This window comes from Girardinichthys multiradiatus, chromosome 9, assembly GCF_021462225.1.
Source record: "Girardinichthys multiradiatus isolate DD_20200921_A chromosome 9, DD_fGirMul_XY1, whole genome shotgun sequence".
NCBI classification, from domain to species: domain Eukaryota; kingdom Metazoa; phylum Chordata; class Actinopteri; order Cyprinodontiformes; family Goodeidae; genus Girardinichthys; species Girardinichthys multiradiatus.
The window spans coordinates 43,265,522-43,280,710 of record NC_061802.1 but is presented as its reverse complement, the minus strand read 5'-3'; the positions used below and the strand labels follow the sequence as shown (position 1 = coordinate 43,280,710).

At 40.5% G+C, this 15,189-nt stretch overlaps 1 protein-coding gene across 6 annotated transcripts in view; it reads left to right on the top strand.

Moving 5' to 3' along the window:
- The window catches only part of evi5b (ecotropic viral integration site 5b), a 45,654-nt gene that overhangs the window by 16,558 nt on the left and 13,907 nt on the right, over positions 1-15,189 (top strand). For 4 of the 6 annotated variants that reach the window (XM_047375065.1, XM_047375063.1, XM_047375064.1 and 1 more), the window contains 16 exons: positions 510-699; positions 5,302-5,526; positions 5,659-5,733; positions 5,836-5,961; positions 6,058-6,201; positions 6,589-6,678; positions 6,899-6,996; positions 7,274-7,334; positions 8,454-8,507; positions 9,502-9,534; positions 9,915-10,067; positions 11,304-11,435; positions 11,547-11,687; positions 12,191-12,349; positions 12,665-12,811; positions 12,955-13,050. In XM_047375065.1, coding sequence (XP_047231021.1) covers positions 510-699; positions 5,302-5,526; positions 5,659-5,733; positions 5,836-5,961; positions 6,058-6,201; positions 6,589-6,678; positions 6,899-6,996; positions 7,274-7,334; positions 8,454-8,507; positions 9,502-9,534; positions 9,915-10,067; positions 11,304-11,435; positions 11,547-11,687; positions 12,191-12,349; positions 12,665-12,811; positions 12,955-13,050 — 1,924 coding nt within the window. The remainder of the gene's footprint in view (positions 1-509; positions 700-5,301; positions 5,527-5,658; positions 5,734-5,835; positions 5,962-6,057; positions 6,202-6,588; positions 6,679-6,898; positions 6,997-7,273; positions 7,335-8,453; positions 8,508-9,501; positions 9,535-9,914; positions 10,068-11,303; positions 11,436-11,546; positions 11,688-12,190; positions 12,350-12,664; positions 12,812-12,954; positions 13,051-15,189) is intronic. The other 2 variants (XM_047375066.1, XM_047375067.1) reach the window with 2 other exon arrangements.

The window sequence follows — 15,189 nt, the reverse complement described above, 5'->3', positions numbered from 1 at the left end:
ATATTTTTGCAGCTCATGCAGTCAAGCACATTGTGTGAACTTATTTAGAACCTCCGGAGCTACCCTGCTAAACACAAAGCGGCTTGTAAATAAATCCTTTTTTTGTCAGTACTGACCTAAAAATGCAGCCATCTTTGAGATGAACACCAGATCCAGTCTCTGTTGTTCCCTGCTGTTCACTCTGCCAGTGATCTGGGACTAATTTTAGACATGTCAGAATCTAGCTGCTCCTTGTAGTGTCTGGTTTTTCTTGGGGGAGGGCTGGAGATCTAATGTTGGGGAAAGAAATGCAAAATACCTAATCAGTTTAGCTGTATTTGTAGCTTCACACATCAAAAAGCAGTTTGATGCACTTATTGCTGATGTGCCTTGATGATATTTAACTTAGCTAACATTTAATTAAATTACATTTAAAAGGGATTTAATGGATAAATCCTCACATTCAGAATCTGTCCATGTTTTAGATAGCTGTTGAATGATTTAACAACACACTCCTGCGTTGATTTTAGACTTCTGGAGACGGACAGCAAGTCTCTGCGCTCCATGAACGGCTCCAGGAGAAACAGCGGCTCCTCCCTGGTGTCCAGCTCATCCGCCTCCTCCAACCTCTCCCATCTGGAGGAGGACACCTGGATTCTGTGGGGTCGGATTGTCAATGAGTGGGAGGAGGTGCGCAAGAAGAAGGAGAAGCAGCTTAAGGTGAGGCTGGTGCTTGTAACCACCTATGAGGTGATGGTGAGTTTTCGTGCATCCGTGCTTAAGAGCTTACTGCATGGCCACTGCATTACAGGCTTACACACCTGCAGTGCTTTGCCTAAGTCTTCATATCAGTTGAGCCTTTTTTGCATTTTGTCCCATTTTTTTGCACTTTATCTGGGATTTCATGTCAGAGAACAACACAAAATATTACATAATCATAAGGTGAGAGAAAACTTATACATGGTTTTCATATTTTTACACAAATGAAAATCTGAAAAGTGCGGTGTACATTTTTATTCAATCCCTCCAAGTAAATGGTCTAAAGAACTACCTTTTGCTGCAGATACATTGCTGAATATCTCTACCAGCTTTGCACATTTGGACACTGTATTTTCCCATTCTTCTCTGTAAAATAAGTCAACCTCTGCCAGATTAGATGGAGAGCATCTGTGAGCAGCAAGTATTAAGCCTTTCCACAGATTCTCAACTGTGGCTTTATGTAACCACCTTCCAGCAGGACAGGAGAAGGTGAATGTCTGCTGGAGCTTTATGGATACCAATTTTCTGTTGCTGATTCCGATACAGAGATTTAAAATTCAGGATGGCGGTTCATTTTATTTAACTTGCAAGTATTTTTTACAAATAAATTTAGTATCATTTTTTTCTGTCGTAGAAATGCTCTTAGCTAGTTTTTAGCTCATGTTTGCTTTACCCAGTTCATACAGAGGGCATCACACAGGAGATGTTATTGGGTAGGACTAACATAGACATGATGTATTAGTGAGGCTCAATGTAAAGAGTAGGGATTGGTACCAAATTTGATACTTTTATTGGTACCGACTGAATTCCGTCAGTACTACCGAGTACCGAGTCACGTAAAATCAAATGGTACCATGTGTCGGTACCTAAATGCATCATTGTGACACTGCGGGAGTGGAAGAGTGGGCAATTTCCATGCTGGACCTGAACACATCATTGCACGCACAAGAGCGTAATAACGTCAGTAGCTTCTGCTACAGTCAACAAAGCATAGCTAATAGAAAGTGCTGTAAAGTATAACTCCACTTTCAAAATTAAATGCAGATTACGCTCGCTGCAAAATGTGACGCGAAGTACAAGGCCAGCGGCGGGAATACATCTAATCTGAGGAAGCACCTGGTTAAGCACAAGATTTTTCTCAAGGCTGAAGAGTGAACAATTTCCGTCAGCCTCAGATCTACGGCTACAACTCCTGCATTCGGTTCCGCCAGCAAGCCGATTCCCAGGTACCGGGTATCGGTACCATATCGGTTTAAATGTGAGAGGTACCAATCCTTAGTAAAGAGGTCTGCTCATCTATTTAGCAGAATGTGTGAGTAATTAAAACACGATCCCCATCCTTCCATCTAAACTACGAGCTGCTTTTATGATGTACACTGCCAGCATCAGCTCCAGTGCCATCAGCTTTTCTGGAATTACATTTCACAAAAATCAAATCAATGGATTATAGAGTGGTTGTAAAATTACCTAATGTAAAAAAAATAAAACTTCAAGGTTTTGATAATAAACATACTCTTCCCCAGTATGCTGCAGAGAAAGAAACTCCTGATGTATTTTTGGTGCTCTAAACTCCACAGCACATTTTAGATCTAGGCTGTGTGGTCTCCCTTGTGATGCACAAGCATTCTTGCTGACATTACCACCACACTCTGTGCCAAACACCACAAAAGCTCTAACTGTTACAGTGTTTGCTACAGTCAGGGATAATTTGTCAGACTATCTTTGTCCTTGGTGACCCTGCATCGTTGCCCCTGAACTTGTTATTTCAGTTCTTGACATTTTGATGCTAATTTTAGTGTGCTTGTTTTTAAAGTACTCTCCCCAGCCCTGTGATAATCATATTCCACGTGACTGTCATTAGTGCTCTGATTTACAATGAACAAACGGAGTACGCTTCAATGTAGATGTTGACCAACATCATTTTCCATAACAGGTCATAAGTTTGACATACATCTAAACTGCTTGATGTTGCAGCAGCTCATCAAAAGACAGATCATGTGGGGAGTTGGACTTCTGTAGTTTTAAGATGTTTGTGTAAAACAGACTGAGACACCAATGTCCTTTGCAGGAGTAGGTATTTCTTGTTTTGTTCACGTTGCATATAAATGAGGAAGTAACAAGAAGGTCCTGTTAGCATTAGTTGTATTGTTATGCAATTCCATAAAGCAGCAATCAACAGACTGGTGATGCGAGGCAGGGATATTATTCAGACTTGCTGATTTCAGAGCGACAGCTTTCTTCCTCTTGGCTTACACAAACATGTGGCAGTTGTTGTGTGATGCAAGAAACTTTGGTTATTCTGTGCTGGTCAGCAAAATTTGAAATTTGGTCATGTTCTCAGCACCCTTTTATGTTTAACGTGGAAGGTAGTGCTGTTTAAAGAGAAGCTTGTTGCTACTGCTGTTATCAACTACTTACACTCTCTGTGTCACTCTAAGAACAGCTGAAATGTCTGTATTTTGTGAAATAAACAATACAACAACATTTAGTTGGTTGTTCTACATTTTACCCTAAGTCTATGTATCAATCAAACACAAGAAATACATTGATTGATACTGTTTAACATTTAATAATCACTGTTACAGTACTTTGATTAATTATTGCATTTACGTTTTCAAATAAAAACAATTGGATCATGTTATGCATTTTTGTTTCAATTTCTTAGTTTGGTCGCAGTATTATACTCTCATATCAGCCCAGTTCTGAAATATTGATTACATTTTATTCATCGGTTTAAGTTTTGCATATTATTGAGGCTACAGAGAAAGCAAGCGTGAAGTTTGTGTCCCAGAAAGCAGCTTTTGTTGATATGAGACGGCTCCTTGTTCCATCACAGAACAAAGCACAGACTGTCTTATCCAGCCTCTGCTGAGGGGACAGCGATCCCCCTGCTGAAAGCCTGGGCGGGTGGACGGACCTCTGCTCCAGATGCACCCTGGGCTCACCAGATGCATGCAGACACACACACACACACACTTGACCATTATACGCTGTCATCACAGCAGGAAAGACCAGTGTTCCCTGTCAGCACAGGAAATGGCTTAATTCACTTGTATCAGCAGTAATAAATGGAAACAAATTACTTTAGAGTGCCTCATTGAAAAGGTAGTATTTCGTAGTGGATACTGTGTTATAAGATACCGACACAAACTGAAATAGTATGAGCAAACCCGTGACTGTTATAAGAAATGACAGCAGTCTTTTCTCCACTGGCTCTTGGATTACCTTGCTCTCTATCACAATTCCTCTCATGTACATCCAGATGTGAAAATATGGCTCCCAAATGTGCATTTAACCACCTTCTTAACATATTCAAATCAAGCTAAACTAACAGCAGTTTTACATGAGTCATGGGTTTCCTGTAGGAAACATTTTGAAAAGTACATGCCTCAGCCAACAGAGCTGAGTCCTCAGCACTCTACTACAGTTGGAATAATAAACAGTGCAGCAGGAAAACAAAACTTTTTCAGGGTTCAAAGCGCCCGCTGCTGGTGTTGGGTCACATAGATTCCTTTCAGGGGAGCTTTCTTGGGAGAAACAGATTCAGCTCTCTTTGTTCAGAAACATAAACCTGCTTTATTTCAGTGAAATGTCTTAAATGTTCTTATATTTGTTGTTTTAACACTACGTTACTGGTGAAAATCCCATAAAACAAAAAAAAACAGTTTGTGGCCAGTTTTCAATGTCTGCTTTTTGTGAAGCTTTGAGCTGCCCATATCTATTGAGGTAGATTTAGATTTTTCTGAATGTATATTCTCTATATTCTAAGATAGCATAGGGACAGCATTAAAACACATTTTCTGGCCCTCTAGCCCTAGTGGGCACTAGCTGTTTATATCCAGAGCAGAAGCATCGTCGCTGTATCTGTGGCAGTGTGCTGTAAAACATCGTTTTAACAATGTTTTGAAACAAATATAAAATGATTTAGGGTTGATATTTTAAAATATCTTTAGCAACGTATATTAGCAGTTAGAGAGACTAGCCATGTCATATAACATGCCATATAACAGCTGTCTCTGTGTATATTCAGGAGAATGTAAATTCTTGCCCTATATTCGTGATTTCTAAGAATTTGCTGACATGCCCAAAACTCAGCATGTTCCATGACATGACATGAATACTCAAAAGGATAAAAAAGCAGCTTTGGTGTACTCTGTTCAGCCTTCCTGGTACCTGCTGAAAGTTTCCCTCTCAGTCTAAATAAAACCTCAGAAATGTCCCAACATGTAGTAGATTATGATTTTCCTTTCATGTGCTTCCTCTGACTTTATTTTGAACAGACTTACTGATACTAAAATGTCTTTTTTCTTCAGTAACAACTTCCACACTGAAGAGGGTTGTTGTCTGAGCAACCCGGTAGAACTTTGGACTAGTTTTTAGGATTTACTGACCAGCTAGTCACTGGTCTGGGCCAGTCGAGCTGAAAATTGTCAGATTTTGGTCACCAGCTGATTTCTTGGTGCATATTTAGATAAAATGGATACATCAACCTCACCTGCCACCCACATTTTGAAATTCCACAGTAATGAAATTCTGCAATTTTCTTTTTTTGTCATTGTGCAGGATCTGGTTAGAAAAGGGATTCCCCACCACTTTCGGGCAATTGTGTGGCAGTTGTTGTGTAATGCCCAGAATATGCCCATCAAAGATCAGTACTCAGAACTCCTTAAGATGACATCGCCGTGCGAGAAGCTAATACGCAGAGACATCGCTCGCACTTATCCTGAACATGAGTTCTTCAAGGAGAAGGACAGCCTGGGTCAGGAGGTGCTCTTCAATGTCATGAAGGTATGCCTGAGGAACCAGTTATTTGGGTAACTTGTACAGAAAGCCGTAGTTAGAATAAATAAAAAAACGTTTGTACAAAAAAGTTATTCTGTTGATATTTGTTTAATCTAAGATTTATCTTTCTTACCTTAGGCCTATTCTCTGGTGGATCGTGAGGTTGGCTACTGTCAAGGAAGCGCATTCATTGTCGGTTTGCTGCTCATGCAGGTAATACCACTGCTAAAAATACTCTATGCTTGAAGTAGCCTTGCAGCTCACCTGTTAGCAAAGATTCCTCAGATGTTGATTTATGTGTCTCATTTCTTCTAGATGCCAGAAGAAGAAGCATTCTGTGTGTTTGTGAAGCTCATGCAGGACTACAGGTTACGAGAGCTCTTCAAACCCAGTATGGCTGAGCTGGGACTGTGCATGTACCAGTTTGAGAGCATGATCCAGGTAGACACGTCGTCTAGAACACACTGTTAAAGAGAGAACAATCCGTCCAAAAACTATTGTTCGGATTTAATGTTTTAAAATTTTGTGAATTTCCAGGAGCAACTCCCAGAGCTGCATGTGCATTTCCAGGCTCAGAGCTTTCACACTTCTATGTATGCCTCATCCTGGTTCCTCACCATCTTCCTCACCTCCTTTCCCTTGCCTGTAGCCACAAGGATTTTTGATATCTTTATGTGTGAGGTCAGTTAAAACCAGCGACTACCCACCTTCAGTAAGATATGGTGCCAGTTAATTAATGGCTTCTGGTATTCAGTGTACTGGAGTTTCATTCTACTTCAATGTTTGAGAAAATAATTCTCACAGCACTTTGACTTTTTGACTTAGATCCAAGTGTTGTTTTGCATTAAAACAGAAATTTTGGACGAGTTTAAAGACAATCTCATAAAAAACATGTTAAGTAAGGTTAATGTTAGAAGAAGAGTAATGCTTTACTGCCACCTGCTGGAGAACTGTAACATCACAATAGACTTACCATGGCCACTTGAACAGTTTAAGGCTCAGTCTCTATATAATTCAGTTCACAGCATGCAGAGCTTTCCCATCTGATTCTAGCTGATCTGTTTTCAGGGTTTGGAGATTGTTTTCCGTGTGGGGCTGGCCATCCTTCAGATGAACCAGGCTGAACTCATCCAGCTCGATATGGAGGGAATGTTACAGGTATATTGTCATAGTGTCACTCCTGACTCAGTTGGCTCAGATTTCAATTGCTTTTTACACTTCGTTCCCAGAAGGAAGTTCCACCACACCCAGTTAATTGATACATGTGTCCTAAGTGTGGATATGCCAACTGTGGATGAAATGCAAGGAAGTTAAGCACTGGTGTACCAAACAACAGGCAGCACAGTCACCCTGCCTCTCTTTCTTTTTTCTGTTTCAGCACTTCCAAAGGGTCATCCCACATCAGTTTGACAGTGGACCAGATAAGGTCATCCAGGCTGCCTATCAAGTTAAATACAACGCCAAGAAAATGAAAAAGTAAGCACTGCTGTCATCTTTTAAACTGTTCTGATCAGATTAGTTTAACTTTCTGTTTACAGATCTCTAATTATCAATAACACAACATGTTAAACTATAAGCTGCGCAGAGCAGCAATATTTAGGTAAATGCTTGAAAAACTACAGGCTGTCAATGAAAAACATTATGCTATATGTCTATATTTCTGTTATTAAAGAAATGCCTCACTGTGTATTGTCTCAATAGAGCAGTCCACACATTTGATAAATAATGATGTATTTTGTCTATTCCTTTCCAGGTTAGAGAAGGATTACACTACAATCAAAACAAAGGAGATGGAAGAACAAGTAGAGATAAAGGTGTGTGTGTGTGTTCCTGTCTTGGCATCACAGTGAGAACCATTTCCCCGATTTCACCATCAATTTGAGGACCATTTGTACCAAAGTGAGGACATTTTGCTGGTCCTCACGACCTATTTTGCTAACGCTTAGGTTTAGGACTAAGGTGTGACTTGACTTTGGTTAAGGTTAGGGTTAGGCATGCACTGGTAATGGTTAGGTTTAGGGTTATTGTCTGGGTTAGGGCATAAAAAGGGTTGAAAATGACTGAAAATCAATGGGAGTCAACACATGGTCCTCACTACATTTAGCAAAACAAGTGTGTGTGTGTGTATTTTTACTGTACAGTGGATCCTCTTAACACGATCCCGTCTGAATACAATTGTTTTCCAAATACATGACTGCGCCAGTCAGGAATTTTCCTTTAAATACACGTGTGTAGGATGTCGCTAGCAAACGATCCAGAGCACGAGGCTGGGCACTGCGCACCTCTGACAGCCTACATGTACACCGTTTCTCCTGTGTTATTTTGCACAAAGCAGCCAATAGTTGCCACTGCAATGTTAGAAAAACATCGATACAAAGCAGTTGCTGTATGTCTTGGATTGTTGTCCTGCTGGAAGGTGAAGATTCACCCCAATATCAAGACTTTTGCAGCCTATACCAGAATTGCCCTGTATTTATCTCCATCCACCTTTCCATCAACTCTGATCAGCTTCCCTGTCCCTGCTGAAAAAACGTTTTGCCCACAGCATGATTCGGCCACCACCATGTTTTACCATGACATTCAGTGTATTGTGAAGTGTTCGTTTTCTGCCACACGTCTGCAGGTTGGCCATAAAGTTCAGTTTTGGCCTCATCTGACCAGGGCACCTTCTTTCACCTGCTTACTGTGTCCCCTACACGGCAAACTGTAAACAGGACTTCTTATGGCACTTTCAACAACGGCTTTCTTCTTGGTAATCTGACTTAAAGGACCAGTCTGTTGAATACATTGGACTTTTTGGTTGTAATGTAATAATATTGTAATTGTAAAGGGGTAGAGGCGCTCTGATTCATTTCACCTGTCAGTCCCTTGTTGTGGTTAATGGTTGTATCAGTTGTATTTCTGTCTGATGTGGTTTCTAAATTGATTTTCAGAGACTGCGGACAGAGAACAGACTCCTGAAACAGAGGATAGACACACTGGAAAAAGTGAGTTCATCACAGCACATCACGGTGCTTCGTCTCCAGACAAAACACACACTTCTCCTTTCTCTTTAGTTTTGCTTTAATCCATCTACCTTTGTTCATACATCATGCATCCCTCTTTATAATGGAGCCTGTTCTTGCACTAACGTGGCTGTGTTACACACACAGTGGAGGCTTGTTTTTATGGTACCATGTTGAGATGAACTGTGGATTTGCTCATCTGTAAATCAATTGAGAATATTGAATTTCCTCTTCGGGTTGTCATGGCAACCATCTTTAAAGCTCAGGTTTTTCCATAGATATAATCTTGAAAGTCTCCCCTGACATTACTAACTGAAACAGAGACTGTATAAGGCTCATGTGGAATGTGAATGACGCCGCTTGATGTTGAAGGTGACTCAAAGCACTGCCTGCCAGGTGTCACTGTTGTATTGTTCCTCACCACAATGTCTGAACAGGCACTAACGCTATACCATGCATGAGGTCTGATGTGAATAACTGGTGTGTGCTAGGCTGCTGCTTCCTGCAGGGACCTACACGGAGATCAGCACAAAGCTGCTGCTCTTTGACTTGTCTCTGACATGACATGCAACACTGGACTATTTGTTTCTACTTGTCACTAACAGAAGCCAAAATAAATCTAAACTTGGATGATACGCAGTGCTTCTGCTCAGTTGAACCTACTCTAATATTTGCTGTAGGTTTTGTAGCATTCTTCCCTTTCACCTTTAACCACATTAAAAACGTTTGTTTGCAGAACCACTCATTTCTTCACTTTGTCACAAGCTTAGTTCTACTTTTTTTCACCGAACCTGCATGCAATGTTCCTTTTCTACCTTGATGTTTAAGCCTTATCGTTTTGTCACTAAACAATGGTTCCTGGGAGAAAGTGAACATTGCATTTCTTCTTTGAAACAATCAGTTGTTCTTTTGTGTGCTTTAACTGTCCTTTGGATTGTCTCTCTCTGTTGTCTCTGTTGATATTTCTGTTTTGTAGGAAAGTGCTTCCTTGGCAGATAGATTGATTCAGGTATACTCCTTATTTTCTCTTCATAGCTTTCCTTTGTCTTTCCCTCTTTTTGTTTTGCACCGCATGCATACCTTCAGCTAAATTATGGACAGTTACCGATCAGCATCTAATGAATGAAGAAATATATCACATTGCATCTGATAACATTGTTCATTCAGTGCATGAAACTCCACATTATGGCATGTTGGACCAAACAAAACAATTACAAATCAATCTGAGCAAAGCTAACAAACAGAGTTAACAACAATTATAGTTGCTAGTGTTAAAACAAGCATGAAAGGCCGTTCCTACTTCTTGTCTGATTTGCCCACCCATTCCACCTTTTGGTTTCACTTCTTCTCGTACTCATTCCACTCCTCCTCGGTTGCTTATGTCCAAAGGGACAAGTGACTCGAGCCCAAGAGGCAGAGGAAAACTACCTGGTCAAGCGGGAGCTGGCCACAGTCAAACAGCAGTGCGAGGAGGCCACTGCTCAGCTGGAGCAGGCCAAGAAAACCATCGGGCAGCTTCAGCAGCAGCAGCAGCCACAAGCGGTAAGGAGGGGGACGGATAACCTCGCTGGCAGGTCGCTAGTGGCACAGGTCCCGCTGAGTATGTGACAGGATCCATAGCGTTAGGTGTAGGAAACAGCTCAAAACTGTGTGTGAGGTGTGGCTTTAGGCCTGCGCTGATCTTTTCTCTTAGATGAATGTGATGCATCATAATTAGCACATTTCAGAACAATTAAAGGTTCATACAACAATATATGGCATGTCCACCTGGCAATAAAGGTTCAACAAGCTTTTCTACATATTGCCTCTTCTACACAGTTATCAATCATCAATAAGGGCTCTTCAGATCTCCAGAAACACTGATTATGTATTTTTTTAATGTCTGCTTGGGGTTTTTCTTCCTGACGATGTTCTTAATTGTACCTTGTCTATTAAACAAAGCACACGTAGTTACTTAATCAGTCTACTCATTTAGAAACCCTGATTTGGCTGCTAGAGTTTTCTCTTTATCCCAAACAAGCATATGATGCTTTACAAAAGTATTCACACCCTATAAACGTTTTACAGTTGGTCACATTCCAACCATAAACTTCAATGCATTTTTATGTGATTGACCAACACAAAGTGGCCAAAGGAAAATGATACATCGTTATCCTTTTTTTTTTCTAGAAATAGACATTTTAAAAGGGTGGCGCACATCTGTATTCAGTTTCGAGGTTACTATATGTCAGCCCTGGACTAATCCCAGGCTGCGGCCAATTAGGGCTTTTCTCTTCTCACCTTGCCCTGTGGTTTTAGGCAGTGGTCTGCTTTGGCATGCATGAATTCAGATGGGTACAGACAGGTCTACACATTTTGTCACCATTTACTGTTGTGTTCATGAATTTGTAAGCAGCTTTCTCTGAAGCTGGGGGGTTCCACACAGGCCCCTGCTCTCAGAACCCTCTCTGCTCATATCTGTTGGGCTAACGTCGTTAATTATTCATGTTTGGATTCCACACGATTATGTGCTGGCATTACACTGTTTTACATAATTTTCTGTCATGTTTAACAATGAATGGACATGAATTAATAATGTGATTTGAAAGGCAAAACACTGAACAGGCATTGAGAGTAAATGTATTGATTGGACTGATGCTATTTAATAAACTAGGTTTATTTTTTTTGGGGGGGGGGCATGAGGGTATTTCATTTTGTCTGCAGTGAGTACTCACGAGTATAAACGTCTTTCAGCGACACTTTGCTGTTTGTTCTTACTGTTGTCCTGTTTGGTTGTAGAAGGGACCCCCTCGGTTCTCTGAGGAGTCCGTTCTGCAGCTGGAGAAAGAGCTAGTCCGGGCCCGGCTAAAGGAGGCAGAGTCCCAGTGTGCGCTCAAAGACATGCAAGATAAGATCCTTGATATGGAGAAGGTAAGTTGTTGCATGTGTGGTGGTGTAGGCGCACACATTCTTATTCATTACCGAACTCGCTTTCCCTTGTTTCATTCGTATTTGGAACATGAACGTCTAAACATTTTCTAGAGGAACTCCTCACTGCCAGATGACACTAATGTGGCGCGACTCCAAGAGGAGCTAATCGGAGTAAAGCTGAGGGAAGCAGAGGCTCTGACTGGATTGAAAGAACTGAGACAACAAGTTAGAGATCTGGAAGAGCACTGGCAGGTGAGCAGTTGTGTAAGAGCCTAGAGTACAGCTGGGCAAAACAAAACTGATTTAAAAAGTCCAGAATTCTAGTAGCTGCTCATTTACAATGTAATCAATACATGGACATGCACATCATATTGCACAGTTGAATGTGCTTTAGTTTATCAGGTAAGGGTTTCTTGCCATCTGGAAAAGTCTGGAATTTAAGTAATTTCCAGGTCTGGATAATTATAAAAATGCAGTTTGGAAAAATATTGATATTGATTATTCCCAATTCCGTAGTCTTAAAGTTGAATCCATCCTTTTATTCATTAATTTTATCCATCCATCCCTCCAGTCTCTGGTTTTTACTGGTTTTATATCTCAAGCTGGAAAACTTTTTTATTGATGCTTTATAATTTTATTAAAAATGGACTGAAATCTCTGGTGTGAACTCCAGCTGGTCTGGAGAAGCAGTGTATTTTATCTAGAAACCCTGTGTGGTGTTGCTAAAAAAGACTGACTGTGACCCGTTTCCTCAGCGCCACCTGGCACGCACAGCTAGTCGCTGGAAGGACACCCCCAAAAAGAACACGCTGAGTGAACTGCAGGACGAGCTTATGAGCGTGAGGCTGCGGGAAGCTGAGGTCCAGGCAGAGCTAAGAGAAACTCGACATAGGCTGCTGGAGATGGAGACTCAGGTCAGAGCTTACATCTTTCTGTCCACACTTTTTATCCCCTTCTTTATCCATTTGTTTTCTTCTTTGCTTACTTTTATTTACTGTAATTTAAGCAAGGTATAATAACTAACATGTGCCCTGTTATAGCTCGTTTGAAAAGCCACAGGTTGTAATGTTAAACAGTCACCTTAAGAGGGCAGCAGTTTTCTTCTTCGTTGAACTTTGATTGATGGTCTGCACTTTTCTAATCCAGAATTAGTTGAATGTCTCGTTGAACTCAAAAAGTAGGTCTGTAAAATTATTCGTAATGTATTTTTTTCCTGTCTGCTGCTCCAGAATCAGATTCATAGTAACCAGCTACGACGGGCTGAACAGGAGAGCCGCTGCCTCCAGGACCGTGTGCAGACACTGACAACCCAAAACAAGGATCTGCATGTGCAGCTGCAAGCAATCAAGAGGAGGCAAGCTGAGATTGAATGCAAGGTACAAACCATCTTTTAGTTCTGCATCTGCTGGGGCAAGCCACCACAGCTCAGTTGTGGTGTAAACTGTGAAGTTCAACCCGTGAACCCGGGAAAAAAAAATACATGTGACATGTTAAACTAAAGAGCTAACGTTTTTTGCAGAGTAAGGAAGATGTGATGGCTGTGAGGTTGAGGGAAGCTGACAACATTGCTGCTATGGCGGAGCTTCAGCAACAGATCTCTGAGCTGGAGATTCAGGTGAAGTCCCAGCTCTGCATCAAGCATTGGATTTCCTCAACTCCCTCACAAAACCACATCACACATATCATTTTCAGCCACACAGGGAAATTTATATTCTAGTATAATACATGGGTGCCAAAGCAAATTTGTATTTTATTTAAATGCGGAAGAGAAGTTAGGCACAAACTTGTTTCTTAATATTACTCTTTGATGCTGTGGGTTTTAGACTTTTTCTGTGATTTGAAATATCCACAGATCTGATTAGGGGGATTTAGGGTCAGAATTTCACATTCACTGTTCAGTATTGGCATTTGTTGCCATCTGAATCAGATTTAGTTGATGTGTTGTTTGCTTTTGTTGCCATAGAGACGTAATTAGCAAACCATATCTGATTAACTTTAATCCAGTTTCAGAAGGAATAGGTGAGGCGAAGGATGAAGTTTGTCAGATTTAGTCACAGTGCAACCACAAACTTCAATGTATATTATGATTGGTGCCTAATTTCAAAGTGGATGGAACAGATACATGGTTTTTAAAATTGTTTACAAGTAAAGATCTGAAGTGTGGCATACATTTGGATTCAGCCCCTGAGTCAATATTTTGTTCTACATATTTAGTGAACAGAGTCTGTGTGTAATTTAATCTCAGTTTAAATCCAGCTGTTCTGTGATGACCTCAGAGGTGTATTAGTCACGAAACTATGTCACGAACACAGGAGACACAGCAGGGAGAAAGTTAGTCACACTTGTTTAAAACAAACTAAAACATTTAACATTTTTCTTTCACTTTACAATCACACACTACACAGTGTTGGTCTATCGCATATAAATAGTAATAAACAGATTGAAGTTTCATTGTAATGTGACAAAATGTCAAAACGTTCAGAGTATGAATACTTTTTTAAGACTGTTAACATGTCATCAGATATTCTTTTATTCTGTTTCACCACAATTACAGTTTTGATCACAATATTCTTTGATGACCAGTTTGAGTCGCATGTTTCTTAACAATTGAGGTATGTTTAAAAATCTGTGATATTTAAGAGCAGACTCTGAAGATTAAGGCAGATTTAGCTAAACTGAATCCGCATTATGTCGTCTGTAAACAAACAGCAGGGAAGGAGCTAGTATTTATCCCCAAACAAATGTAATATACTACTAAACAACAACAAGACTGACGACAACAAACACGTCAACACAGGTCCGTTCTGATCACCGCTCTGTCCAGTAGCTTTGGACAGATGGCGATCTAAAAACCAAGCCTAGTTAAGCTTAGACATGATTGCGTGTTCAACACCTTTTAACCCACAGCTATTTTGTTGCTTGATGTGCAGGTAGTGTGGCAGCCAATTATGTTTTAGAGAGGAAGTTAGTCCTTTCAGTGTTTTAAATTCTCTGGGCCGGGTATCTTTCTGTCTGCTCTGACTTCCAGGCCGTCAGAGGTCTACAGCTATAGAACCTCCCTTGACGTCATTGTGTTAGCCAGGGTGATTGTACAAGGGGTTCACTTTGACAGTTTCATTCAGATTCTTTATAGTTTTTATGTTCTTTAAAAGTAGCTTTGCATTTTATATTACATGGCTTTATTGGGAGTTTGTTGCAAACAGAAAGGATACATAATATTTTTCCCCAAGTTCACAAAAAGGTGTTTTTCGTTTGTCACAAATGAGTAAGTGTCTGTCGCTGTTTTTCTTGGCATTTAGCCCACATGTAGCCTTATTATGTATCAGTAGTTTGAAATTATAAAGGATTTTAGAAGCTTGTTAAACTTGTTGACTCACCAGATTTAATCAGTGGAAATAATCTCCTGTATTGAGCATCAGTAGACATAATTCCAGAAGATGAGTCTGTAGTAAAGAAACGGTGCTTTTCTTCCAGTCAGTTCTGATCAGAGGATTGTTTGTGACCTTTTGTTAGTATTAGGCAGACTAACGTGCACGGTACCATATTTTTTTAACAAGCCAGAGAAAGTGTCAGGAGTTTTCTCCAACTATAAATAGCATTTGGTAATACAGCACTGCCACTCCACCACCTGTTGCTGAGCACTGACGATTAGTGGACTGAAAGAACACGAATCACTTACAAGTAGAGGTCGATCAATAAAGGGTTTTCTATTGCTGCACGCCATTGCAGTTGACTTGCATGACTTATTGTTTTC